The sequence below is a fragment of the Phyllobates terribilis genome, unplaced genomic scaffold (genome assembly GCF_046119375.1).
Source record: "Phyllobates terribilis strain yellow unplaced genomic scaffold, ASM4611937v1 Scaffold_12__6_contigs__length_324123572, whole genome shotgun sequence".
Classification (NCBI taxonomy): Eukaryota; Metazoa; Chordata; class Amphibia; order Anura; family Dendrobatidae; genus Phyllobates; species Phyllobates terribilis.
This window is the reverse complement of record NW_027362772.1, coordinates 231,693,382-231,720,821: the sequence shown is the minus strand read 5'-3', so window position 1 is coordinate 231,720,821 and position 27,440 is coordinate 231,693,382. Positions and strand designations below refer to the sequence as shown.

The 27,440-nt window shown below is 45.9% G+C and overlaps 1 protein-coding gene across 1 annotated transcript in view; it reads right to left on the bottom strand.

Moving 5' to 3' along the window:
* NPHP4 (nephrocystin 4) overlaps positions 1–26,014 on the bottom strand; it is a 353,374-nt gene extending 327,360 nt beyond the window's left edge. Inside the window, exons 1-3 of the mRNA XM_073656722.1 lie at positions 25,899–26,014; positions 19,420–19,587; positions 4,545–4,697 (exon numbers count right to left, since the gene is read on the bottom strand). Coding sequence (XP_073512823.1) covers positions 4,545–4,697; positions 19,420–19,554 — 288 coding nt within the window. The 5' untranslated portion in view covers positions 19,555–19,587; positions 25,899–26,014. The remainder of the gene's footprint in view (positions 1–4,544; positions 4,698–19,419; positions 19,588–25,898) is intronic.
* Between the last annotated feature and the right edge of the window lie 1,426 nt (positions 26,015–27,440).

Here is a 27,440-nt window from a genome sequence, read left to right as displayed (position 1 = left end):
CTCCATGCTGTCTGCTTGCCTCTGTTTCTTCTGCTTAAGGGAAGCGCCCGATCACTTCCTGCTTCTTGTAGCTGCTGCGGGCACACCCCTTGTGCGTCCTCAGCCTATTGCTGTCTGTCACCTGGTATTTAACCCAGCTCTTTCCTGGAATCCTTGCCTGAGCATTGTGTTCTGTCAGTTGGCCTCTAGTCACTGATGTGCCAGGTCCTGTCTATGTTTCCTGCCTTGCGGTATCAGTTCCCGTGTCTGAACTGTGTCCTGTCTGAACTATCTTCTAGCCTGTTGTCTTCTGCCTATCCTGGAGGCTGTATTTTCAGGCCAGTGTGAACTCGCTCCTAGCCTGTTCTTTCCGCCTTCTAGGGGCCGCATACCTAGACCCGTTCCTGTATCTTGCCTGTTCCTGTCTGAACACGCTCCTAGCCTGTTCGTTCCGCCTTCTAGGGGCCGCATACCTAGACCCGCTCCTGTATCTTGCTGCTGTGTCTGTTCTTGTCTGTATACTCTCCTAGCCTGTTACCTCTTTTTCTCTATGTCCGTACCTTCCCTTTTCCTGCAGAATCTGATCCCGTACCTAACTCCTACTCGTTGTCGCGGTACTCCCGTTTGTGAGTTTAGAGTCCACTCGCTACTTCATTGCAAGTATCTTGTGTGTACCTGGTTCTGCCTTTCCCTTCTAGTCTGTTCCGTGTGAACAGAGCCCTGTCCCCTCTGCTCTGCCTTGCTCACCGCTCCGGCGGTTCTTGCCTGCTCTGACCCTTTGCTCGCTGCTCCGGCAGTCTCGCTCTGCTCTGACCCTTTGCTCGCTGCTCCGGCAGTCTCGCTCTGCTCTGACCCTTTGCTCGCTGCTCCGGCAGTCTCGCTCTGCTCTGACCCTTTGCTCGCTGCTCCGGCAGTCTCGCTCTGCTCTGACCCTTTGCTCGCTGCTCCGGCAGTCTCGCTCTGCTCTGACCCTTTGCTCGCTGCTCCGGCAGTCTCGCTCTGCTCTGACCCTTTGCTCGCTGCTTCGGCAGTCTCGTCCTGCTCCTCTCTCGCTCACCACTTCAGGTGGCCTGGTCCTGCTCTTCTCTCGCTCACCGCTCCAGGCGGTCTCGTCTTGTTCTGCTCTTGCTCGCCGCTCTGGGCGGCCTCACTCTGCTGTGTTTGTCCACTGCATCTGCGGTTCTGTTCCTGAGTCCCAGTCTGTACTGGGTCCTATCCACTCGGTGCTCCAACCTGTCGTACCTGCCAGTACCTCCCTGCCTGCATACCAGTCGTGCTTACCAGCATCCGCCAGTCTGCATACCAGCCATGTCTGCCTATACCCAGCAGTCTGTGTGCCAGCCTAACCTGCCTGTTCCTGTATTCCCCTGTGTGGGTCAACAGCCGTGTCCGGGGTCTGTCCTGGAGTAGCACCTGGTCCCTCTGCTCGGTTCCTCCTTGGTGCACTGGCGTCGTATGCCGTCGTGCGACCCTGGTCGGATCGGGTGGATACTTAGTTACGCCCCTCCAGGCATTCACTCTCCGCCACGGTCCAGTGGAATCACTACATATACACGCACACGCCACTCAGCCCGGGCGTGTGCATTACAGATGTGTTATTTGAGTGTTCCCTTTATTTTTTTGAGCAGTGTACTATGTTAATGTAAACCTAGTGATTGGCTGCAGCGGTCACGTGCTGTAGTCGTGACAAGAAAGATCTTCAAAACTTGGAGGTCATACAATAACGTGCATCAGAAATTGGGACGATAGCTGAGCAGACAATAGATGCCTCCGAGAATAGACCTTTCGATAAAAAACAAATTATCTCTAAGAAAAATTAAATACATCACAATGCTGTCCGTCCACCATATAACCAAGAACTGAAATACCACTGATAATTAAAGGGTAACCCCACCCTGAAGTTCATGTTGGGTTTAGTAATGTCATAAATAGAGGAATTATCCATGACCACCAGAATTCTGTTGTATGCAAACTGTAGAGGCAGCAGATTCACATCTTAAAGGGGTTTTGGCACAAGCTTATCATGACAGAGAGGGGCCAGAAGACTGCAGAGTCTGATTTCACATACTCCTGCACTGATCAGAAGCACTTCTCCATATTAAATGGTGGAGGTTTCTGTTAGCAGTGTAGGGGTTAAACTGATCAGCTTGGAGTCTCTGAAGCTTCCCAGCTGTTCAGTGTCAGCCACTCCCCTCTCCAATATATATATATGCCAGTGTTAGTCTTATACTGCCTGGGGTGGAATGTAGATGTCAGATGGAGTGTTGATCTGTGACTGTTGCTTGGTGCTTCAGCTGCATGCAAATCCTCATCCTCTCCTATTTGGTTTTCCAGATTGATGGGGGTCCAACACATGGAGCTGATCTGCAGTATTGGGCAGCGGCAGCTATACATTGAACAGTTACACCTGTCTGCCACTAGAGCTAATGACAGCTGGTCAATGGGGCCGTCGGGTTTTGGACACCCATCGATCTGATGTTGATGACTTGGGATAGATCATCAATATATAGTGACCAGAGAAACCCTTTAAGTGATGGCACCCACTTTACAGAGTGGGACTGCCCTATGATAGATTAATTATTAATGATGTGTAGACCTCACCGGTACATGTGCCCTATAGGGTTTCCATACCCATGTGTGCCATAAGCTACAACATTGCCCCAGTACAATTTTTGCCACACCTGTGGTCTCTCTTCATGTGATCAGATATTTTGTTTTGTGCGGAGACCTGTTATATTTGGATGGACGTACCATGACACATTGAGGCCCATTTATCACAACGATCTAAAAGAAAAACTTCTTTTTTGGCTGCCCAACTTTCTAAAATGGCTCTGAAATCTGAACTGTGATTGGTTCCTCTGATCTCTGAGCATCACCATTATTATTATTATTTATGTATATAGCGCCATTGATTCCATGGCGCTGTACATAAGAAGGTGTTACATACCAAATACAGATATCACTTACAGTAAACAAACTAACAATGATAGAATGGTACGGAGGGAAGAGGACCCTGCCCTTGCGGGCTTACATTCTACAGGAACAGGGAAGGAGACAGTAGGTTGTGGGGTTGCAGTAGATAAGGTGTTGTTGAGGAGGCAGCAGGGTCATGGCAGGCTATAGGTTTGTTTGAAGAGATGGGTTTTCAGGTTCCGTATGAAGGATCCAAACGTGGAGGCTAGTCGGACGTGTTGAGGCACAGAATTCCAGAGGATGGGGGATATTCGGGAGAAATCTTGGAGGCGATTGCGTGAGGAACGAATAAGTGTGGAGGAGAGAAGGAGGTCTTGGGAGGACCGGAGGTTACGTGAGGGAATATATCGGGAGATTAGTTCAGAGATGTACGGAGGAGAGAGGTTATGGATGGCTTTGTAGGTCAGTGTTAGTAGTTTGAACTGGATACGCTGGGGGAATGGGAGCCAGTGAAGGGATTTGCAAAGGGGGAAGCAGAGGAGTAGTGAGGCAAGAGATGAATAAGTCGTGCAGCAGAGCTGAGGATGGACTGGAGGGGTGTGAGAGTGTTAGCAGGTAGGCCACAGAGGAGGATGTTGCAGTAGTCGAGGCGGGAGATGATGAGGGCATGCACAAGCAGTTTAGTAGATTGAGGGTTAAGGAAAGGATGGATTCTGGAAATATTTTTGAGCTGGAGGCGACAGGAGGTGGCGAGAGCTTGGATGTGGGGTTTGAAGGACAGAGCAGAGTCGAGGGTTACACCGAGGCAGCGGATTGCCGATACAGGGGAAAGCGTGATGCCATTTATTGTGATAGAAAATCAGGTGGGGAAGATATGCGAGATGGGGGAAAGATGATGAGTTGAGTTTGGTCCACATTGAGCATGAGGAAGCTTGAGAAGAAGGAGGATATGGGTGCTAGACATGCTGGTATTCTGAACAGCAGAGAGGTGACATCTAGGCCAGAGAGGTAGATCTAGGTGTCATCTGCATAAGATGGTACTGGAAGCCATGGGATTTTATGAGCTGTCCAAGGCCAACGGTATAGATTGAGAAGAGTATGGGTCCTAGGACAGAGCCTTGAGGGGTGGGATGAGGAGGTAGTGTGGGAGACGCTAAATGTGCGGTTAGAAAGGTATGAGGAGATCCAGGATAGGGCAAGGTCTTCGACGCCAAAGGAAGCGAGGATCTGTAGTAGGGGGCAGTGATCAACTGTGTCTAAGGCAGAGAACAGGTCTAGAAGGAGTATGGAGAATTGTCTGTTAGCAAGTCATTAGTAATTTTGGTAAGGACCGATTCGGTGGAATGGTGGGGCGGAAGCCAGATTGTCGGTTGTCGTGTTGCTCAAGGAGTTTGGAAGCAAATGGGAGCAGTGGTATGTACCCTTACTATACCCATGTATGCCAAGCAGTCCAGTGGCCGCGTACTTACTATTAATGGGGTGCAATATTCGGACCTAGACCGGGGACTTACCCCTTCGGGTGCCCGAAAGTTCCCTACAGCCCATAGGAGTAGACAAACACTAAAGATGCTCCATGATCACTGAAGGCCTTACTACAGGCTCCGATTTGGCGATGAGACCCAGGATCCTGCAGTCACCTATCGGTCACTTACCTCGTTGAAGAAAACTTTGGACGTTTGACCCGTAACTGTTTTTAATGGTTTTGTCAGACTTTTCCAAGTCCTTCCGAAGAAATGGTGGTAAGTGATATCAAAGAGGGACAGGAGTAGCTGATATTGTGCCTCGGGGTTTCCATCCGAAGTCCCCTAATTATAGAGAAAAACAAAAAATAAGTCGAGGAATACACCCCCACAATATAAATTAGGATCCAGACTGCAGCAGACTTGTAATATGACGGTTTAATAATGTTAATAATAAAAAAATAACATGGGTCTATTGTTCTCTATTGTCATTAGTTGCACCTTTTTAGTATACTTCATACAGATATTTCTCAAATCCAAACTTAGTAAGACTCTAGTGAACTCCGAGCTTGTATGGATCTGTAACGCTTCCATGTGCACATAGCTTAAACCATATTCCTCCATAAGTGATCATGGTGCACAAAAGAAACAGCTCTGCTACATCTACAGTCATGGCCGAAAGCATTGGCACCCTAGAAATTATTCCAGAAAATGAAGTATTTCTCCAAGAAAATTATTGCAATTACATGTTGTTATACACATGTTTATATCCATTGTGAGTATTAGAAAAACGCAATAAAAACAAAGAAAAAAAAAGGAAAATTGGACATAATTTCACACAAAACCCCAAAAAAAGGTCTGGGCAAATTTGTTGGCACCTTTCCAAAATTGTGGGTAAACAACTTTGCTTTAGGCATGTGATGCTCGTTCAAACTCACTTGTGGCAAGTAACAGGTGTGGGCAATATGAAAATCACACCTAAAACCAGATAAAACTGTGAGAAGTTAACTTAATCTTTGCATTGTGTGTGTGTGTGCGCCACACTAAGCATGGAGAACAGAAAGAGGAGAAGAGAACTGTCTGAGGACTTGAGAACTAAAATTGTTGAAAAATATCAACAATCTCCAGAGATCTTGATGTTCCTTTGTCCACAGTGCGCAACATAAATCAGGAAGTTTACAACCCATGGCAATGTAGCTAATTTCCCTAGTCTTGGACGGCAGAGAAAAATTGATGAAAGGTTGCAACACAGGATAGTCCTGATGGTGGATAAGCAGCCCCAATAACGTTCCAAAGAAATTCAAGCTGTCCTGCAGGCTCATGGTACATCAGTGTCAGCACAAACTATCAGTTAACATTTGAATGAAACGAAACGCTATGGCAGGAGACCTAGGAGGACCTCACTGCTGACACAGACATAAAAAAGCTAGACTGCAGTTTGCCAAAATGTACATGAGTAAGCCAAAATTCTTCTGGCAAAGAGTCTTGTGGACAGATGATACCTAGATAGAGCTTTTTGGTAAAGCACATCATTCTGTTTACTGAACACGGAATGAGCCCTACAAAGAAAAGAACATAGTACCTACAGTCAAATATGGTGGAGGTTCAAAGAGGTTTTGGCAGTTTTGCGGCCTCTGGGTGCCTTGACTGTGTGCAAGGCATCAAGAAATCTGAAGATTACCAATGGATTTTGGGTTGCAATGTATTCCCCAGTGTCAGAAAGTTGGGTTTGCGTCCTAGGTCATAGGTTTTCCAGCAGGACAATGACCCCAAGCATACTTCAAGAAGCATCCAGAAATGGATGGAAACAAAGCGCTGGAGAGTTCTGAAGTGGCCAGAAAGGAGTCTGAATCTAAATCCCATTGAACACCTGTATAGAGATCTTAAAATTGCTGTTGGGAGAAGGCGCCTTCAAATATGAGAGACCGGGATCAGTTTGCTAAAGAAGAGTGATCCAAAATTGCAGTTGAGAGATGTAATAAGCTTGTTGGTGGTTATAGGAAGCGATTGATTGCAGTTATTTATTCCAAAGGGTGTTCAACCTAATATTAAGCTGAGGGTGACAACAATATTGTCCGGCCCATTTTTGGGGTCTTGTGAGAAATTATGTCCAATTTGCCTTTTTCACGTTTTTTTTTGTTGTTCCAATAAACACAAATGAAATAAACGTGTGTATAACAAAACATGTGTAATTGCAATAATTTTCTGGCAGAAATACTTCATTTTCTGGAACAATTTTAAGGGTGCCAACACTTTCGGCCGTGACTGTATTCATACACAGCAATAAAGAAGGTATTAAGATGCTGTATTAGGAAAATAATGAGGCAGAGGGGGCCGGGGTGCAGGTGTGGTTAAGACGTAGGCGCCGCAGACGAGACACAGCAAAAGATGCATCTGAGCTGAAGCAGCAAACTCCAAGGGCACAAGGTGCGCGCCGACCGGCAGCTGCACAATCGCTGACATCACTGAACACAATGCTCCATAATAAATCAGTATCCCTAAATCTGAGCTGCTGCAGAGTCTCTTCTCCTAATATGGGATGGAGACTGAAAATCTTGTGTTATTTTATTTTTATCCCTTGAGCGGTTGCCTTTTCTATTTTTTGCAGTGGGTTTTGGCCCTTTTCATTTTATTTCCCGACCCCCACCACCCAAAAAAAAAGAAGAGCCATTAGCCCCTTCCTGATATTGCCAATATTCATTTTTAAAGATGCTTATTTTCTTATTTTTTTTTTATGAACATCGCCGAATGAGGGCTTGTTTACTATGAACGGGTGTTGTAGTTTTTTTTATTGACATCATTCACTTGATCATATAAATTTACTGAAAAAAAGTGTGGCATGACTGAAAGATAGATAATTCCTGGTCACATGAGTCCTAGGCTATGTTCACACAGAATTGTTTTGAGATGGTCAAAAATGTTTTTCAAGCGAAAATTGCTTTAAAGAAACTCTTAGGGCATGTGCACATGGTGCCTTAATGACTTTTTTTTCTGAAGTGCCGCCAAAGTTTTTTTTTTTTCCCCCCAAAAGAGCACATAATAGTAGGAAGCTGCCAGAAGAATGGCCGGGTCACTTCTTTCAGCCGCTTTGCATATTTGAGATCTGAAGCATTTAAAAGACGCGCAAAAGACAGAACATGTGCACAGCAAGTGACTTTTACATTGCAGTGCATATGTGCATTCTTTTTGGCATTTTTTAGGCGGGTTCAAGGTGGGATCCGTCTTTGTGTGCACCTACTTTTTGCAGAGTTTTTGAAACAGTTTATTTTCATGAAAAAAAATTTCGGAATTTTTTTTTTTTTCCCACCCGTTTTGCAAATTTTTGACTTGACAGCGCCTACTTTGGAGAGGTTTCCTTTAGGATCCATTTAAAAAAAAGTGACATGCACTCCTCCCTCTCCTTTCAACATTTTTCAAAACCCTCCATTAGGGGTGAAAAAAATGGATTTCCCATAGGAATGAAGAGATTTTTCCCCAAAATTTTGAAGAGTATTGGAGAAAAAAAAAAATTCAGTGTGAACGTAGCCCTCAGGTCAGTACAAATCTATGCACTTTATTTTAGTTCCTCCTTTACAGACTGTAGAACAAGTTTTCCAGTACCCTGGATGACAAATCTCCTACTTAGATCTAATTCAGATACATTTTTTTCTTGTACGACCGATTTTTATCAGTGTGGTGGAGCGGATTTTTCTTATAGGATACCTGCAAAAGTTTACTGTGTCTTTCAAATTCCTTATTGGTGAATTCTGAGTAAAATGGTTATTCCCCAAAAAAGTGATACTGTACCCATTCATGCTCCACTTCCGCTCCATTTATGGCCTGTGGAGACAGTCGATCGCTGTATTTGGCTATTTCCACCATTCCCTATGACACTGAATGGAGAGCGGCTGAGCATGTATGCATAAGGCATAACGTGTTGTTTTCTTGAGGAATAGCCCTTTAAGAAGGATAGGTTCCCCATTTACAATCTTTAGAAGTGTGAAGATAGGGTACGGTCAAGAGTCTTGGGAAGACGTAATTTATTACATAGTCTATTAATTTTAATGGGTCCCTTGCAATTCTTTATTTCACCTCTGGAGGCAATATAGGGAAACTGCCTGGTTTCTCCCAGATTACAGCTGATCGCTGGGTACACTCAGTGATCATCTTATTGTCAGGGGAGAACTATTTTGAGAGTATGGCTAGCTTAGGTTTCATAGCATCCGAGTCACTTAGAATTAGCCCTTTTACCTATCTTAAAGGATTATTTCAGGATCTCAACATTTATGGGTCTATCTTTAGGCTACACCAGAGATATCAAACTCAAACACACAGAGGGCCAAAATGAAAAACTTGGACAAAGTTGTGGGCCAACCAGTATACGGTATAATGGGCCCTACACAGCCCTCCATACAGTATAATGGGCTCCACATAGGGGTGGTGGTTCTGATGTTGAGGGCCAAATAAAGCCACCCTACGGGCCAGATTTGGCCCACGGGCCTTAGGTTGAAATCTATAGGCTAGACCATCAATATCTGATAGGCTGGTGTCCAACTCTTGGTAACCAAGATGAACTTCTGTATGAAGAAATGCAGAAATGGGATGACTAACTAGAGGTCTTCATGGACTGGCCAATGTGCCACCACCCAGAAATAAGAATAAAAGGGATATTTTGCGATCCTCAGTCTTAGTAAGTGCAATGAAGGTGTAATAAATAAATAAATTATACTATAATATATATATATATATATATATATATATATATATATATATATATATATATATATATATATATATATATATATATATATATATATATATATATATATATATATATATATATATATATACACACACACAGTACAGACCAAAAGTTTGGACACACCTTCTCATTTAAAAAAATTTCTGTATTTTCATGACTATGAAAATTGTACATTCACACTGAAGGCATCAAAACTATGAATTAACACATGTGGAATTATATACTTAACAAAAAAGTGTGAAACAACTGAAAATATGTCTTATATTCTAGGTTCTTCAAAGTAGCCACCTTTTGCTTTGATAACTGCTTTGCACACTCTTGGCATTCTCTTGATGAGCTTCAAGAGGTAGTCACCGGAAATGGTCTTCACTTCACAGGTGTGCCCTGTCAGGTTTAATAAGTGGGATTTCTTGCCTTATAAATGGGGTTGGGACCATCAGTTGTGTTGTGCAGAAGTCAGGTGGATATACAGCTGATAGTCCTACTGAATAGACTGTTAGCTGTTTTTTTCTTGCCATAATACAAATTCTAAGTTAAGAAAAACGAGTGGCCATCATTACTTTAAGAAATGAAGGTCAGTCAGTCCGAAAAATTGGGGAAACTTTGAATGTGTCCCCAAGTGCAGTTGCAAAAAACATCAAGCGCTACAAAGAAACTGGCTCACATGAGGACCGCCCCAGGAAAGGAAGACCAAGAGTCACCTCTGCTTCTGAGGATAAGTTTATCCGAGTCACCAGCCTCAGAAATCGCAGGTTAACAGCAGCTCAGATTAGAGACCAGGTCAATGCCACACAGAGTTCTAGCAGCAGACACATCTCTACAACAACTGTTAAGAGGAGACTTTGTGCAGCAGGCCTTCATGGTAAAATAGCTGCTAGGAAACCACTGCTAAGGACAGGCAACAAGCAGAAGAGACTTGTTTGGGCTAAAGAACACAAGGAATGGACATTAGACCAGTGGAAATCTATGCTTTGGTCTGATGAGTCCAAATTTGAGATCTTTGGTTCCAACCACCGTGTCTTTGTGCGACGCAGAAAAGGTGAACGGATGGACTCTACATGCCTGGTTCCCACCGTGAAGCATGGAGGAGGAGGTGTGATGGTGTGAGGGTGCTTTGCTGGTGACACTGTTGGGGATTTATTCAAAATTGAAGGTATACTGAACCAGCATGGCTACCACAGCATCTTGCAGCGGCATGCTATTCCATCCGGTTTGCGTTTAGTTGGACCATCATTTATTTTTCAACAGGACAATGACCCCCAAACACACCTCCAGGCTGTGCAAGGGCTATTTGACCAAGAAGGAGAGTGATGGGGTGCTACGCCAGATGACCTGGCCTCCACAGTCACCAGACCTGAACCCAATCGAGATGGTTTGGGGTGAGCAGGACCGCAGAGTGAAGGCAAAAGGCCCAACAAGTGCTAAGCATCTCTGGGAACTCCTTCAAGATTGTTGGAAGACCATTTCCGGTGACTACCTCTTGAAGCTCATCAAGAGAATGCCAAGAGTGTGCAAAGCAGTCATCAAAGCAAAAGGTGGCTACTTTGAAGAACCTAGAATATAAGACATATTTTCAGTTGTTTCACACTTTTTTGTTAAGTATATAATTCCACATGTGTTAATTCATAGGTTTGATGCCTTCAGTGTGAATGTACAATTTTCATAGTCATGAAAATACAGAAAAATCTTTAAATGAGGTGTGGCCAAACTTTTGGCCTGTACTGTATATATATAAAACCAATATCCCTCTACATTTTACTGTAGAGGCAGGAAATAAAAAGTAGCCCAGTAAATCATTCCCCATCACGGCGCTGATCTCAGAGGACGCAGTGCACTGGTATATAGTAGTCTGGCCGAGCTCCCCGAGGATCGCTATAAATCTTTGATAAGAGCCATTGAAAGTTGATTGTTAATTTGTCCGGGAGTTTTGCATCACAAACTTGTTATATTTCCTGCCGTGTGTACGCCCGGGGTTTGTAAACTGTGTACTCACATTATGAATTGATGGGACATAAATGCATTGTTAACGTATTCAGGATTAATGGAGGCCATTAATGAGCTTTGCTTCAGAACTCAAGAGCAGAGATGTAGATCACAAGGCCAAGAGCGTGCGGATCACCGCCGACGGTCAGGTAAGGTGAAGCGTCCTACAAACCTGCCCGAGCCAAGAGGCTACGAGACGAATGCAAGGCCACTGGATCACAGGGAAAACTGGATAGAAGGAGGACTAGAACAATAATGCCCGGTGTGGACATTCCCGTATGGTGAGACGTCACATAAGCACAAAAAAACCTTAAAAGACTATGTTGAAGCTTTGGCAGAAAACGTTTTTCAAAATAATAAGAAACTCCTAAAAAACTGTCACCAAGTTTTGGCTGCTCCATCTAAGAACAGAATCAGCGTCTCCGATTCCAATGATTTGTCACTTACTGGGCTGCTGCTGCAGTTTAGATAAAATCACAGTTTTATCTACTGCAGATCTACCATTTCTCTGAATGCTGAGATCTGCATAACCTCGCCCACACCACTGATTGGTAGCTTTCTTTGTACACTGTGCATAGGCAGAAAGCTGCCAATCAGTGATGGGGGCGGGGTTATATAGAGCTCAAGAATATGGAGGACTGCATGGCAACAGGTTTACTAGTCTGCCAGTGATAATCTTCTGTTGATAAAAGAGTGATTTTATTAAAACTACAGCAAGCAGCCTAGTGACACATCACTGGAATCAGGGTCTCTGTCTCTACATCATGCTGGTCGCAGATTAAGTGGCAAAAACCTGGTAATAAGATTCCCTTTAAAATAGGACTTGAATTTGACACATTAAAACGTATGTTCCAAAAAAGGTTGAAAAATTCATCTCAATCCAAATAAAATATTCCAGGATCAATGCAATCTCCATTAGCGGTACAGGTCCAAATGAACAGTTATGAGCAACGGGAGCCAGCCACTTATTTTTATTTGACTACTCCAATCATAATACTATGACAAAACGGGATGGTAGGGGTGATCATATCAGAACAAAATCATAGTGGAACCAGACTAAATGTCCAGAAAGAACATAGGAACAAAGAAATAAGCAAGGTGGGGTTGGAAGGGCTACAGAGAGGATCATCTTGCTCTAATGAGGTCCTGAAAAGTTTCCCTCCTGTAGGAGTTGGCTGCCGTATTACCTATTACAGGTAATGTTGCTCCCCTCCTAAAAATGCCCTAGACGACCCTATTCAATATCATAGAAATTAGAAACAAAACATGTATCAGATATTAGTATCACATAGGGTACAACCTAATAAATGTGTCAAAAGGGAATCTGCCACCAAGTTTTTGTCACCTAATCTGAAAGCTGTATAATGTAGGGGCAAAGACCCCGATTCCAGAGATGTGCCACATACTGGGCTGCTTGCTGTAGTTTTGATGAAAATTACTGTTTTATCAGAAGGAGATTATCAGTAGAGGACTAGCTCTGTATAACCCCGCCCCCACCACTGATTGGCTGCTTTCTGCCTATATCAGTGGGGTGGGCGTGGCTATACCATTGGATTTTAAATGGGGTGTGTAGACTTTTTATATACTGTATATATGTATATAAGACATGGGCATGCAGCATTTTTTTCCTGCATATTCGTACATGATCTACCACGAAAAATAAAGGAGGTGTACTACAGATCTGTGCGCCCAGATCTACACAAAACCCAGTCATGTGCATGAGGCTTAAAGGGCGATTATCTGCAGCTTTGTCAGGAGTAAATTTAGAAAGGTGCGGCTGAGAAAGTGATGTTTTATTCTGGCATATACCGCTACCATAAAGTGGTCTTTAGCACTGAGCACCCCTACCCAACAAATTGGGGGTCTTATCCCCTCTTTAGGTCGGTTTTGCAGGGTGGAAAGTGCAGCTAGACTCCCTTTAAAAGGGCTTAACAAAAATCAGTAATTACTGATTTAGAAGAATTAGTATGTTACAAGTCAAAACAAATAAAATCCTTCATAAACATAAAATATACAACGTAACTATAGCCACAATATAAAGAGATCAAAACAAATATACCATATACAACAAAAATGTAAAGGGAATCTATCAGCAAAAGCAACAGAGGTAATCTGCAGGTAAATACCGTATTAACCATGTTCAGCCGACTAAGTGGAAGTGCAGCTGCAGGGAGAAAACTAAATTCTATCCTCCCTGCAGCCAATGGCTTCCAATCATCAGCAGGGCACTAGGGCTGTGAATAGTCAGCGCGGCTGTAATTAAGTCCACTGCTAATTTTCAAGGAGCGCGAGTACAGCACCCCTCAGTGCCCCCTTAAAACGAATAATGCTCCCCAAAAGTATTAATGTCCTCTTAAAAAGTATTTCCAAAATAAATACCGTAATGTCAATCTTGAGCGTTAGAAATATTGCTGCTACTTTAGTTTTGTGATTAATTAATTATTATTATTATTATTACCCCTCCCTACTAGAATTGAGAGATGGCCATGCATTGTTTATGGGACTGCCGGAAAAAGCGGAGCATTGTATTAGGCCATTTCCTGCAGTCCTATAGCATGCGGCCACCAGTCCGTTCCGATCGTCATACAAGCAGCCAACAATGGGCAGCAGGGAAGCATTACATACAGTGACAGATACGGCCGAACATTTATATACGCAGGTCACAAGCTCTATCCCTTTAATTTAAAACTAATTCTACATTGTGCCAGCTTGATTATACAGTTTTGTCACGTTTGCGACCGGTCACATAATATAGCAGCTTTAGTTCCGTCACTTATTCTCTCGCTGCATAATTGTTCTGTGGGATCGGTAAGTGCAGAGCTTCAGCAGCGAGCGAGAAGCCTGACCATGACCGGCCGCCTCCTATGTTACCTGTGGAGGACGTTTCATCACCAGCAGCCCTGGGTATATGGGGCCACATAAAGAAGGCAGATATAACAAGTGGTTTCAGCCAAAAATGACACTTTTATTGACTAATGCAGTCTCAGAATTATTCTCCTGGTCTTCATGACCAACGCCTTTAGTACTAGTAGAGCTCCTCTGGCTGTTATGACCTGCTGTAAATAATGTATAACCTGACACCAGCTTCTGGCAGCGTTCCTGAATCTTAACTTGTTTCTCAAGGATCATGGCCTCCAGGTCACTAATATTCTTGGGTTGTCCAAAAAGTAAAAAGATCATAAGGTAAAAGAATCCAAAAAGATACAAAGGCATTGAATGTTCCTACAGACACAGATAGAAGCAGTGTTACAGGAGCAATGGCAACATGTAGCGTCGGCGTCCCTGCCTCCTGCTAGGCAGGGACGCCGTTCCCCTCACCTCTCCGCTCCGTGCCCGGCGGCTTCCTCCCGCTCTGCTGGCAGCGCGCGCTGCTTCCCGGCCTCTGTGCTTAGGGCGCGCGCTCCCCCTCTCTTAAAGGGGCCGCGCGCGCCGTCCTAAGGAGTCAACACATCGCTATGGACTTCATTACCGATCTTCCTGTCTATGCCGGGTGTACTGTCATTTGGGTGGTCGCGGACCGCTTTTCTAAAATGGCTCACTTCATTCCCCTGCCTGGTCTTCCGTCTGCACCTGAGCTGGCTAAGGACTTTATCCGCCATATCTTCCGTCTCCATGGCCTACCCCTCCACATCGTGTCGGATCGAGGGGGTTCAGTTCACCTCACGCTTCTTGAGAGCCACATGTAAACTGCTGGACGTCACCCTGGACTTCTCCTCCGCATACCACCCACAGTCCAATGGTCAAGTGGAGCGGATCAATCAGATCCTTACCAGCTATCTCCGGCACTTTGTTAATGCCCACCATTCTGATTGGGTGGACCTCCTTCCTTGGGCCGAATTCTCTTACAATAACCACGAGAGCGAATCCTCTTCCAAATCCCCGTTCTTTATTGTCTATGGCCAGCACCCCCGGATTCCGTTTCCCGTCTCCGCCTCTGTGGACAACCCTGCCGCGCAGTCTCTTGTCAGCTAGTTTTCTACCATTTGGGAGAGTACTAGGTCCGCACTTCTATAGTCCTCCGAACGGATGAAGAGATATGCTGATAAGAGACGTCTGGATCCGCCTCAATTCCGTCCGGGAGACAAGGTTTGGCTCTCCTCCAAACATGTACGGCTCAAGATACCCTCCTACAATTAGGTCCTCGCTTCATCGGCCCTTTCGAAATCCTCAGGCAAATTAATCCAGTGGCCTACAAATTAAAACTCCCGGCCACCTTAAGGATTCCCAACTCCTTCCATGTATCTCTCCTCAAACCCGTTGTCTTTAACTCTTTTTCCAACAATCCAGGTACTCCCCCTGCTCCGGTTTACGCTGAAGACGTCTTTGAGGTAGAGAGTATTCTGGCCACTAAGAGGGTAAGAGGAAAGACCTTTTTTCTGGTAGATTGGAAGGGGTTTGGTCCTGAGGAGAGAACATGGGAGCCCCGGGAGAACATCCATGCCCCTCTCATCCTTGATAAATTTCTCTCTGGCCTAAAAAAGGGGGGGCCTAAAGGGGGGGGTACTGTAGCGTCGGCGTCCCTGCCTCCTGCTAGGCTGGGACACCGATCCCCTCACCTCTCCGCTCCGTGCCCGGCGGCTTCCTCCCGCTCTGCTGGCAGCGTGCGCTGCTTCCCAGCCTCTGTGCTTAGGGCGTGCGCGCCCCCTCTCTTAAAGGGGCCGCGCGCGCCGTCCTAAGGAGTCCCCGGCCAATGGCCGGAAGACCTCACCATATATAAGGCACCTCCTCCAAAATGGAGGTGCCCGAGCAATGTTGTTGCAAAGCCTTCACTCTGCTTCAGCCCTCAGGTCCCGTTACCAGTTACCTGCCAGTCACCAGCCAGATTCCTGCCTGATATCTGCTTACCTGCCTGCTACCCTGTGGTCCGACAGTCTGCCTACCAGCACCTGCCAGTCTGTCTATGGATCAGTCCGCCTGCGGACCAGGAAGTACCTGCCTGATACCTGCCTGCCTGTCCAGAGACTCTTACTCGCTCACCTGGGAGTGCTCACCTGCTACCTGCCTGCTAGCCTACCTGGAGGCTTAGCCGTCACTTGTTGTGACCACCTGCCTGTCCAGAGACTCTTGCCCGCTCACCTGGGAGCGCTCACCTGCTACCTGCCTGCTAGCCTACCTGGAGGCTCTGCCGTCACTTGCCGTGACCACCTGCCTGTCCAGAGACTCTTGCCCGCTCACCTGCTACCTGCCTGCTAGCCTGCCTGGAGGCTCTGCCGTCACTTGCCGTGACCACCTGCCTGTCCAGAGACTCTCGCCTGCTCACCTGCTACCTGCCTGCTAGCCTACCTGGAGGCTCTGCCGTCACTTGCCGTGACCACCTGCCTGTCCAGAGACTCTTGCCCGCTCACCTGCTACCTGCCTGCTAGCCTCAAGTGAACAATTAAAATCAATGAAAAAGCTAGGAAGTAGAGACAATATTATCAATAGTCCCATATCAATGAATCATATATAGAGAATTTTTCACATGAATCATCAAGGTTGCATAATCAAGACCCAAATTGGGTGCAGATTGAAGCAAATATCCCCTGAATGACAATTATACATGTATTATAAAGGGGAAACCCAACATAAAGCGGCAACAGGAATGATTCACGTTTTTAACAATATGAGGCTTGTGCTTAGAGTATTCTAAATAAACATTTCATTCATCTATATGAAAGCTTGTCCCTAGGGACGATAACTGGGTGATGCATTAGTACATCTGTGTTACATAGGGTTAAAGATGTAAGTAGCAGCTCCAAAATTACTTAGAAGGAGGTGATCGCTTCACCCATGGATCAATAAAGTAATCGGGAAAACACAGCCATTTGTGCCATGAGGCAAGATTACATACTTACAATGACTGCAGCAGGGACACGAGACTCTACTTCCTGCTTTACCCTACGCGCGTTTCGGCTGCACTTGCCTTCGTCCACCCCCTGACGAAGGCAAGTGCAGCCGAAACGCGCGTAGGGTAAAGCAGGAAGTAGAGTCTCGTGTCCCTGCTGCAGTCATTGTAAGTATGTAATCTTGCCTCATGGCACAAATGGCTGTGTTTTCCCGATTACTTTATTGATCCATGGGTGAAGCGATCACCTCCTTCTAAGTAATTTTGGAGCTGCTACTTACATCTTTAACCCTATGTAACACAGATGTACTAATGCATCACCCAGTTATCGTCCCTAGGGACAAGCTTTCATATAGATGAATGAAATGTTTATTTAGAATACTCTAAGCACAAGCCTCATATTGTTAAAAACGTGAATCATTCCTGTTGCCGCTTTATGTTGGGTTTCCCCTTTATAATACATGTATAATTGTCATTCAGGGGATATTTGCTTCAATCTGCACCCAATTTGGGTCTTGATTATGCAACCTTGATGATTCATGTGAAAAATTCTCTATATATGATTCATTGATATGGGACTATTGATAATATTGTCTCTACTTCCTAGCTTTTTCATTGATTTTAATTGTTTCTGAGTGATTCATGTGTGTTTTCCCTTTTTTCTATGCAAATAAAGAATTTATATTTTTTCATACATTTGGGACCTTGTCCGAAAGTTCTCTTTGTTCTTGCTCTTTGCACATTATTTCGGTAGTCCCTACCATAATTAATATCAAAGTCCTATTATGGGGGGTTATTGATCCCTAACATTTCTCACCCCTAACTTTCCATGTTGTGGATTATTTATCTGCCTGCTAGCCTGTCTAGAGACTTTTACCCTGCTGTCACTTGCCGTGACCATCCGCCTGTCAAGAGACTGTCCCCGTCACTTGCCGTGACTTCCTGCCCTTCTACCCAGAGACTGTCCCTGTCACTTGCCGTGACTACCTGCCCGCCTTCCCTGGGAGCCACCCGCTTCCTTACAAGGACTGCCCCTTTGTATAGTTGCTCAGAGGTTCCACCTCCCAGACCCGTTACACTACACTACATAGACGTATCAGAAAGAGCAGTCACCGGCTTGAGAGCAGTTCTGCTATTCAGGGGGCTGAGCCCAGAGAAGCAGAAGGGACATGTGTTTTGTAGTAGCTAGACTTGAGACAGAGAATCAGAAAGACTTTACAAGGAGAATGAGAGACATCCTTCAGAAAAGTAGATGGATTCCATAGCATTACCCAAAGAGACACAGATTTGTATCCTACATGATTCTAGTCTAAGGGTATCGGCCCTGACTGGAAAGATTCGGATCTGCTCCATTGACCATCAGAGAGACATGGATACATTTTGGGGAGACCAAGTTGGGACGAAGAAGTCACCTGTCCCCATACATATGTTGTTTGAGGTTGCCAGGAGGGACCCACCGGTTGCCTGCAACCCACGGAGACATTCGGAGAAGCCAGATTGGAACCAACTGGTTATCTGGCCCCATGGAAACTCTCGGAGAGGCCAGGGTGGGGCCCTCCAGTCTCCTGGCCTTGAAACTCGATGGACTGCTAGCTTCCTAAGCTTGACGCTAACTCCTCTCTGTGGGGGCCCGCCAGAAGCAGGGGGCCACTGGTTGAGGTAGTTGGCCCTGGTAGTCTCCAAAGTCGCAGCTGTTCTATCCCAGGCGGGCAGAGAAGGAAGGCTTAGACTGTGTAATATTGTACCATCTTGGGTATTTGCTGGGACTGCTCTGTGTGTTTATTGTCCACTTTGTGGTTCAATAAAGTATTGCCACGCTGTTTTACCCTCACCCTGTGTTACAACACCCAGAAGACTGAACAGCAAGTCATTTTCATATAGAAATTAAGATGTTCATTCTTTTGAGCGTTTTCTGAGCACTCTCTATGGAGGCTTTCAGAGCAGACAATCTCCAAACCCGCCTGAAAAGGACATTGTGTGAACATACCTTTAGGCGGATACCAAATGCTGAAAGTCTTCAAGCCTGAATTCCAAGTCGTAACCTCTACTGATGTAAAATACTGACAAAAGACTGAGCGCGGCCTAAGATTGTGCTATGCTGCTGCTATATCTCGGCATTATACAAGTGAAGTTGATACAATCCAAATTGCAGTTGCACCAGATTTCGGTTACATTTACTTACATTATCCTGCCGTGCCGCAGAGGCAAAGTGCAACATGTGCTGCGGCAAAGGTCTCCTTGTGGCCCCAAACTACATGACTGTGGCTATGGGGGAGCACAGCACCCACGCTCGGTTATATCCCACAGTCTGATTGGCAGTGAATAGAGCAGGGGTGCCCACAATGATCAACCCCCGGTCCCTTCAATCAGGGCTCTAGCAAGCACTGGGACCACACACAGCATGGACATAAAAACATTAATGAACTTATACAAGTATATTCCTCAGTGCATCACATGCAGCGACCCCAGCACACGCAGCGACCCCAGCACACGCAGCGACCCCAGCACACGCAGCTCACCTGTCTGCTGGGGATCCCTTCCAGGGTGCCAAGGAAAATCTGAAAGCCAAATGTGCCCCCCGAACCGTGCTTCCATCTCTGCACGTGTTGTGGTATCACCCTATTTTGGGTAAAGATGGTCTCCCACTTTGTCATCTTGTATCCCGTGAATCTTTTTTTACGGAGGATCTTAAAAGAAAAAAAATGAAATCATGTGAAAAACTTAGCGTTAATGGCTGATTATTATAAAACATTTTAACTGGACTGATAATAATTCAGGATCTGGGTGACAATATCTACAGGAGATTCAATGGTAGTAGAGAAGAAAAACCCAGAGTGCCTTTAATGCTCAAATATATTTTCTAAAAAGAAATATGTGGTTCTTTGTGATCTAGAAAATCTGAATGAGCTTGCTGTGTTGTTTTCTCTGCTTTACACTGCAGCTTGTCTTCATTAATATAGCTGCTGTTTATAAGAAGCCCCAAAAATGTAAGCATTAAGTCGGTGTTTCCCTACAAAGGAGCCATATTAATACTGGAGCTTAATAGCCACTTACTTCATATTTAGACCCTGTAGCCATAAAGAATCTTATGGTAAAATGCACTTTAAAGAGGTTGTGAGACCATCGTCATCATCACCAAGGTTTAGAACTGAAGGGTTAATATGACGGAGTCTTCTAAATGGAGCGTTTCCTTTTTGGGATCCCGGCTGGTTAAAGGGAGTAATATCTTCATTGTCTACTCTGATGACATCACTAAATCTCATAATCCCCTGGAATTGGTAGGAGAACAGTTGGTGACCATAGATCTAATGACTATTACTACAAAGCTGAAAAGACGCGATTGACCCCTGGGGGGAGCAACATAAGCGATAAAGAGCAGAATAAACCCGCAGGAAATATCCCGGAGCCTCCATCAGGGCCGGCGCACGTCAGAGGGGCACAAGCTGAGAACTGACCCGGGAGGTCAACAGCCAGACCCCGGCGATCAGCTCACCGCCCATCAGCCATCTTTTAAGAAAAAAAAAGTTTCCCCTTTATTTTTGGAGCATTTTTCACTTTGTTTTTGTTTGCATATTTAATAGGAGTTTTCCAGGAAAGTGGATGATCTAAAGTATCTACAAAAATACACAGAGCAGGTACTCGCTCCCTGCTGCTGTTCGGGTCTCGGCTGCAGCAGTGATGTCACCTCGATAGCGGTCAGCTGACTTACCTGAGGTAGACAGCACAAGCCACCGAGCTCAGCGATTAGCCGCAGCGGTGATGCATGCTGTTGACGTGATTCCACCGCTGCAGCTAAAACACTGAAACCCAAGCAGAAGCTGGACCCGGGGAGGTGGAGTACCTGCTATGATATTTTAGGTATTTTTTCCCCAAAAGTGAAGGACTCCTTTAAACATCTTTATTTTGTATTGCCAGATGTAGCTTTAGGGTGTTTTCACACGTTATGTTTGTGATGCAAATTTTTGCAGCGAATTTCTGAAAGCAGTAAAACCACAGTGTTTTATTTTTTTTTTTTTTTTAAAGAACATTTTTGGAAATCGCGGCAAAAAAAAAAAATACTAAACAAAAAGATGTGTGAACACGACCTTAGAGCTTGTGGATGTGTTTAGTACTTGCATAATTTTTTCAGTATGTGGGGCCCGTTAGACTGTACGGAGGACCATGTGGGGCCCGTTAGACTGTACGGAGGACCATGTGGGGCCCGTTAGACTGTACGGAGGACCATGTGGGGCCCGTTAGACTGTACGGAGGACCATGTGGGGCCCGTTAGACTGTACGGAGGACCATGTGGGGCCCGTTAGACTGTACGGAGGACCATGTGGGGCCCGTTAGACTGTACGGAGGACCATGTGGGGCCCGTTAGACTGTACGGAGGACCATGTGGGGCCCGTTAGACTGTACGGAGGACCATGTGGGGCCCGTTAGACTGTACGGAGGACCATGTGGGGCCCGTTAGACTGTACGGAGGACCATGTGGGGCCCGTTAGACTGTACGGAGGACCATGTGGGGCCCGTTAGACTGTACGGAGGACCATGTGGGGCCCGTTAGACTGTACGGAGGACCATGTGGGGCCCGTTAGACTGTACGGAGGACCATGTGGGGCCCGTTAGACTGTATGGAGGACCATGTGGGGCCCGTTAGACTGTATGGAGGACCATGTGGGGCCCATTATACTGCATGGAGGACTATGTGGGCCCATTATTCAGTATGGAGGACTATGTGGGGCCTATTATACTTTATAGAGGGCTTTGTGGGGATCACAGTTGCGGCATCATAATGTGTTGGGGGGGTTACTGTACTTTGCTGTTAGGTGTACAGTAGGTTCATCATACCGTGTGTGTGTGGAGAGTACTGTGGGGGGATCTTACTGTGATTGGTGGGGGGGGGGGCAATTTTGTTGACATCATACTTTATTATATTATTTATTAATTCAAGATTTATCCTTTGGTTTTACAAATTTAAATTAAGCCATTGGGCCATAAGCTTTTTACAGCGGTTACATAACATAATATATTATTCCAGTAGGCCCCATTTGTGATTATGTGTTTATTTTATTCTAAGATCTACTCATTAAAATATAACTTTGTTTGTGGCACAACGCCTTTAAGTTTGATTCAACATGAAAAGGTTCATCGTTATATTTGATCAGGAAAAATATCCTCAATATTAGATTATTTTTTTTCTTTATAAATATCGATGTTGGCCCGGCGACTTTTTAATTTTGTCCCTCTGTATATTTGAGTTTGACATCCCTGCAGTACTGTCTCTCCATGACCAATTGCTGAATTAGCGGGAGAACTTCAGTGAAGGTTCATTTTAACCCCCTGCAGACATTTACCATATACACACTCTGTACAGAGCAGCCATGTTCATTTCAACGCACAAATACACTAGAATTAAATAGTAGCAGTGGCGTACCGCCAATGGCGGGCAGGCCTCGCAACTGCTATGGGGCCCGTGAGCTGGGGGGACCCCATAGCAGTCGCCCCCCTCCTGCACTCCCCACTCAGCTGCTTGATTGCCGCCGCCACCCACCGGCACTGTCTTCAGGCATGGCCGCGCGCAGTGCGCTGTGCGGCTGTGTATTGTAGTAATGACACGGCAGGGGCGACACTGTGCCTTTAATTGTGCTTGTGTCGCCCCTGCTGTCATTACTAGCAGACACAGCCGCACAGCGCACTGCGCGCGGCCATGCCTGAAAACAGTGTCGGGGGGCACCGGCGGCAATCAAGCAGCGGAGCGGGGGGTGCAGGAGGGGGGCCCCGATGAAGAAGGGGTCCTGATGAAGGGAGGCCCCGAGGGGGGTCCTGACGAAGGGAGGCCTCAATGAAGTGCCGTCAATTAAGCAGCGCCGGTGGAGCAGGAGGGGGGCCCTGATGAAGTGCTGACAATCAAACACCGCCAGAGGTCCTCCCTGCGTAGATGCTGGAGTAGCGGTGTGGGCCCCAACAGAGAGTGGGCCCCTCTGATGGTCCAGGGCCTGTGATGGCAATCAAACAAGCCGGCGGCCCTGCACAGCTGGACCGGACACAGGCCAAGGGGCAGGTGAATGAGGCTTGTCGCCAGATTCCCCAATCCCCATATTAAATATATTTCTAATGTGTCTTGTGTGTATGTCAGTGTGTATGACTGTGTATATATATTTATGTCTGTTTTATGTGTTTTTAAGAATGTGTTCAAATATGTACATATGACTGTATGTGTACTTATCTGTGTATCTGTTTGTGTATGTGCATATCTGTGCACCATGTGCATGTCTGCTTACCGTGTGCGTGCATATCTGCGTACTGTGTGTGCGCGTGTCTGCATACTGTGTGTGTGTGTGCTTTGTATGCGTACTGTGTGTCTGCATACTGTGTGTGTGCGCATGTTTGCGTACTGTGTGTGTGCGCATGTTTGCATATGTGAAGGATGAGGGGACAGCCTGGGCCCTGTGTTGTATACCTATATTTCTCCGCCGTATCTGTGCATCATGAATGTTGGTATGTATTAAAGGGGCCACTGAGACTCTTTCGCCCAGGGCCCACGGAAACCTGGAGTCGGCCCTGGTTGATAGCAATGATGGAGGAGGGAACGTCATGTGACACACTCTCTCCCATCATTCCTCTTCTGCATTTTACCCTCTGGGGGGGTGCATTATACTGCGTACAGAACCATGGGGTGCATTATACTGTGTTGAGGACCATTGGGAGTGCATTATACTGCGTGGAGGACCATGGGGAGTGCATTATACTGCATGGAGGACCATGGGGAGTGCATTATACTGCATGGAGGACCATGGGGAGTGCATTATACTGCATGGAGGACCATGGGGAGTGCATTATACTGCATGGAGGACCATGGGGAGTGCATTATACTGCATGGAGGACCATGGGGAGTGCATTATACTGCATGGAGGACCATGGCGAATGCATTATACTGCATGGAGGACCATGGCGAATGCATTATACTGCATGGAGGACCATGGAGAGAGCATTATACTGCATAGACGACCATGGAGAGTGCATTATAATGAGTGGAGGACCATGGGGAGTGCATTATAATGAGTGGAAGACCGTGGGGAGTGCATTATAATGAGTGGAGGACCGTGGCGAGTGCATTATACTGAGTGGAGGACCGTGGCGAGTGCATTATACTGAGTGGAGGACCGTGGCGAGTGCATTATACTGCGTGGAGGACCATGGGGAGTGCATTATACTGCGTGGAGGACCATGGGGAGTGCATTATACTGCATGGAGGACCATGGGGAGTGCATTATACTGCATGGAGGACCATGGGGAGTGCATTATACTGCATGGAGGACCGTGGCGAATGCATTATACTGCATGGAGGACCGTGGAGAGAGCATTATATTGCATAGACGACCGCGGAGAGTGCATTATAATGAGTGGAGGACCGTGGGGAGTGCATTATAATGAGTGGAGGACCGTGGCGAGTGCATTATACTGAGTGGAGGACCGTGGCGAGTGCATTATACTGAGTGGAGGACCGTGGCGAGTGCATTATACTGAGTGGAGGACCGTGGCGAGTGCATTATACTGAGTGGAGGACCGTGGCGAGTGCATTATACTGAGTGGAGGACCGTGGCGAGTGCATTATACTGAGTGGAGGACCGTGGCGAGTGCATTATACTGAGTGGAGGACCGTGGCGAGTGCATTATACTGAGTGGAGGACCGTGGCGAGTGCATTATACTGAGTGGAGGACCGTGGCGAGTGCATTATACGGTGTGGAGGACCGTGGCGAGTGCATTATACTGTGTGGAGGACCGTGGCGAGTGCCTTATACTGTGTGGAGGACCATGGCGAGTGCCTTATACTGTGTGGAGGACCATGGCGAGTGCCTTATACTGTGTGGAGGACCATGGCGAGTGCCTTATACTGTGTGGAGGACCATGGCGAGTGCCTTATACTGTGTGGAGGACCATGGCGAGTGCCTTATACTGTGTGGAGGACCATGGCGAGTGCCTTATACTGTGTGGAGGACCATGGCGAGTGCCTTATACTGTGTGGAGGACCATGGCGAGTGCCTTATACTGTGTGGGGGCCATTATACTGTATGTAGGCCCATTATACAGTACTGTATGGAGGGCTGTGTGGGAGTCACAGTTGGGGGATCATACTGTGTTAGGGTCACCATACTTTGCCTTGGGAGTTGAGGTGGGGTACAATAGGGTCATTATACTGTGAATGTGGAGGAATTCACCATGGGGGTATCATACTGTGTTTGGGGGACACTTGTTGGCATCATACTTTATGGGGCAATGAAAAAGGAAAATTACTATGTAAAAGCTGGAAAGTTGTGAAATCTGCTCTTCTATGACCCCGACAATTATTTACTTTTTTGGGGGGGCCCCCCATGATTCCTATGTACGCCCCTGAATAGTAGAACTTCGATTAAATGCTGTTAAAAAATAAAAGCTTCCTCTGTGATTAAAATATATAGCTGTAACCCAACTAGCAATGAGGAAAGACATAAGCGGTGTGTCTCCACAACAATGCCTGGTCAAAGCGGAATGTCATGCCCCAGGATGCACGGCACAGCCACATAGGACCGCTCCATTACTCTTTATGAAAGGCTACAATTTTGGACAATTTTCTACAATATATCCAATCCAGACTTTTCCATCTGCTTGTAAAGTCAAGAGGCTTTTTTTTTTTAACCCTTTCAGGTTTACAAAGACGTTGAGCGTCCAGGATTGCGCGCCCCGTTCTTGGGGCATTTCTCCGCTCATTGGATGCTCTATACTTTACAATAAAAGTCAGGTGGATGGGATGGCTGAAAAGATTCTAATAAAAGACATGTCAATCAATCACCATAGATAGACAGATAAGATAGATAGATGATAGATATGGGATAGATAGATCTCGCCTATACAGTGCTGTATTACATCGTGTACCTCTCCAGCTCCCTGTAGAACTACAAGTCCCAGCCTCCTGTATCCCCCTCCACCAGCCCCCTTGCTTCCCTGCCTCTCCACACCCCGCAGACCACTCACCTCCTTTCTTCAGCTCCGAGCTGCCATCTTCCCTGTAAGTATACGTTTGAGCTAAACTAATATCAGCCCATTGGGGGGAGGTCGATCTTGAATACATATATCTTTTGCCGCTGTGCACCCAGTTATGAGTCAGTAACTTGTTCTTATGCCGCACCCTATACTCCCATTTTATCGGCTGCCATAATATAAGTAAGTAGGAGTAACAAGCATTTGAATCATAGCCAATCAAGAACCACCCCCTATTAAATGATTCAATGGTTTCGTCCATCAGTCAGCGTCTGTTACCATGGTTACGGAAATCTCACGGCTGAGACGCTTACTGTATGGCCGCAGCCGCAGCTCAGAGCTGATAGGACGGTGATGGAGACAGACAGACTTGTACGGCTGTGTACATAAAGCGAGAACACAGCGAGAAGCCCGGCGGCGGGCGCAATAACTGGCGGCTTTATAGAGGAGTCACACTACATTTCCCATGAGGCTTTTCCGTGTGTTTCTATCACCAAGGATTCTGGGAGTTGTAGTTATTTTAGGTATCTGGGTTACCTGCTGCAGACAAATGTAATGACAAGCCTTCTGTAACTACATTTCCCATGAGGCTGTTCCGTGTATTTCTATTACCGAGGATTCTGGGAGTTGTAGTTTTTTTAGCTAGTTATCTGACTCCCTGCTATAATGACAAGTCTTGTATAACTACATTTCCCATGAATCTCCACCATTCATTATGCTACACGGGGATTCTGGGAGTTGTAGTTTGAATGATGACCACATCCACCAACCATGTGACATTGTCATGAATCACCTCCAGATCATGTTTGCAGCTTATACACTTTACTTACGGAGTTGAGCACATTTGTTACGGTATAATTCTGCTTTGACTGAATTCTGCTGACTTCAGAGCTGAAATCTTCCAGCGTACATAGAGCTTAAAGGGTTATTCCCCTTTTCTTAAATGGGTATTGTTGGATAGTGAATGTAAATATAAGCAGTTTTGCAATTTACAGTTTATTAAAAATGTTGGCTGTTCTTGACAGCAGAAAGTGTGCAGCGCTTACAAGCTCTTTTGTGTTGCGCTTGTAAACTCTGTTTTGAAGCTGCCCAGGATCGCTGGAGCGTGCTGTTACCTCCTAATCCCAGCCACCTTCAGCTCAGTGCTTACAGACTAGACAGCAGCGGTGGTCGGTCACCTAGGCAACGAGCAGTAAACAAAAGAAAAGTGTTAATATCTCAAGAACGGCTGCAAATTTTAAGAAGCAGTAAATTGCGAAATGGCTTTTCTTTTATAAGTTTTATAAGACCATACCCATCTGTGATGATGGAATAATGCTTTAAGAGGGTTGTCCAGGACAAAACAACAGACCATCGCTCATTTCACACCGATCAAGGGAAATCTGCTTCAACAGCGGCTGAATATAATTGGTGTGCAGGGTGGAACACAGTGGACACATATACTGGTTAGTGGCCGCTGGCGACTAATGCGCTTTACTCCCACTCACTTGAAGGGATGATGATCAGCATTGGCCACTTAGTACGGTTGGCCTATCG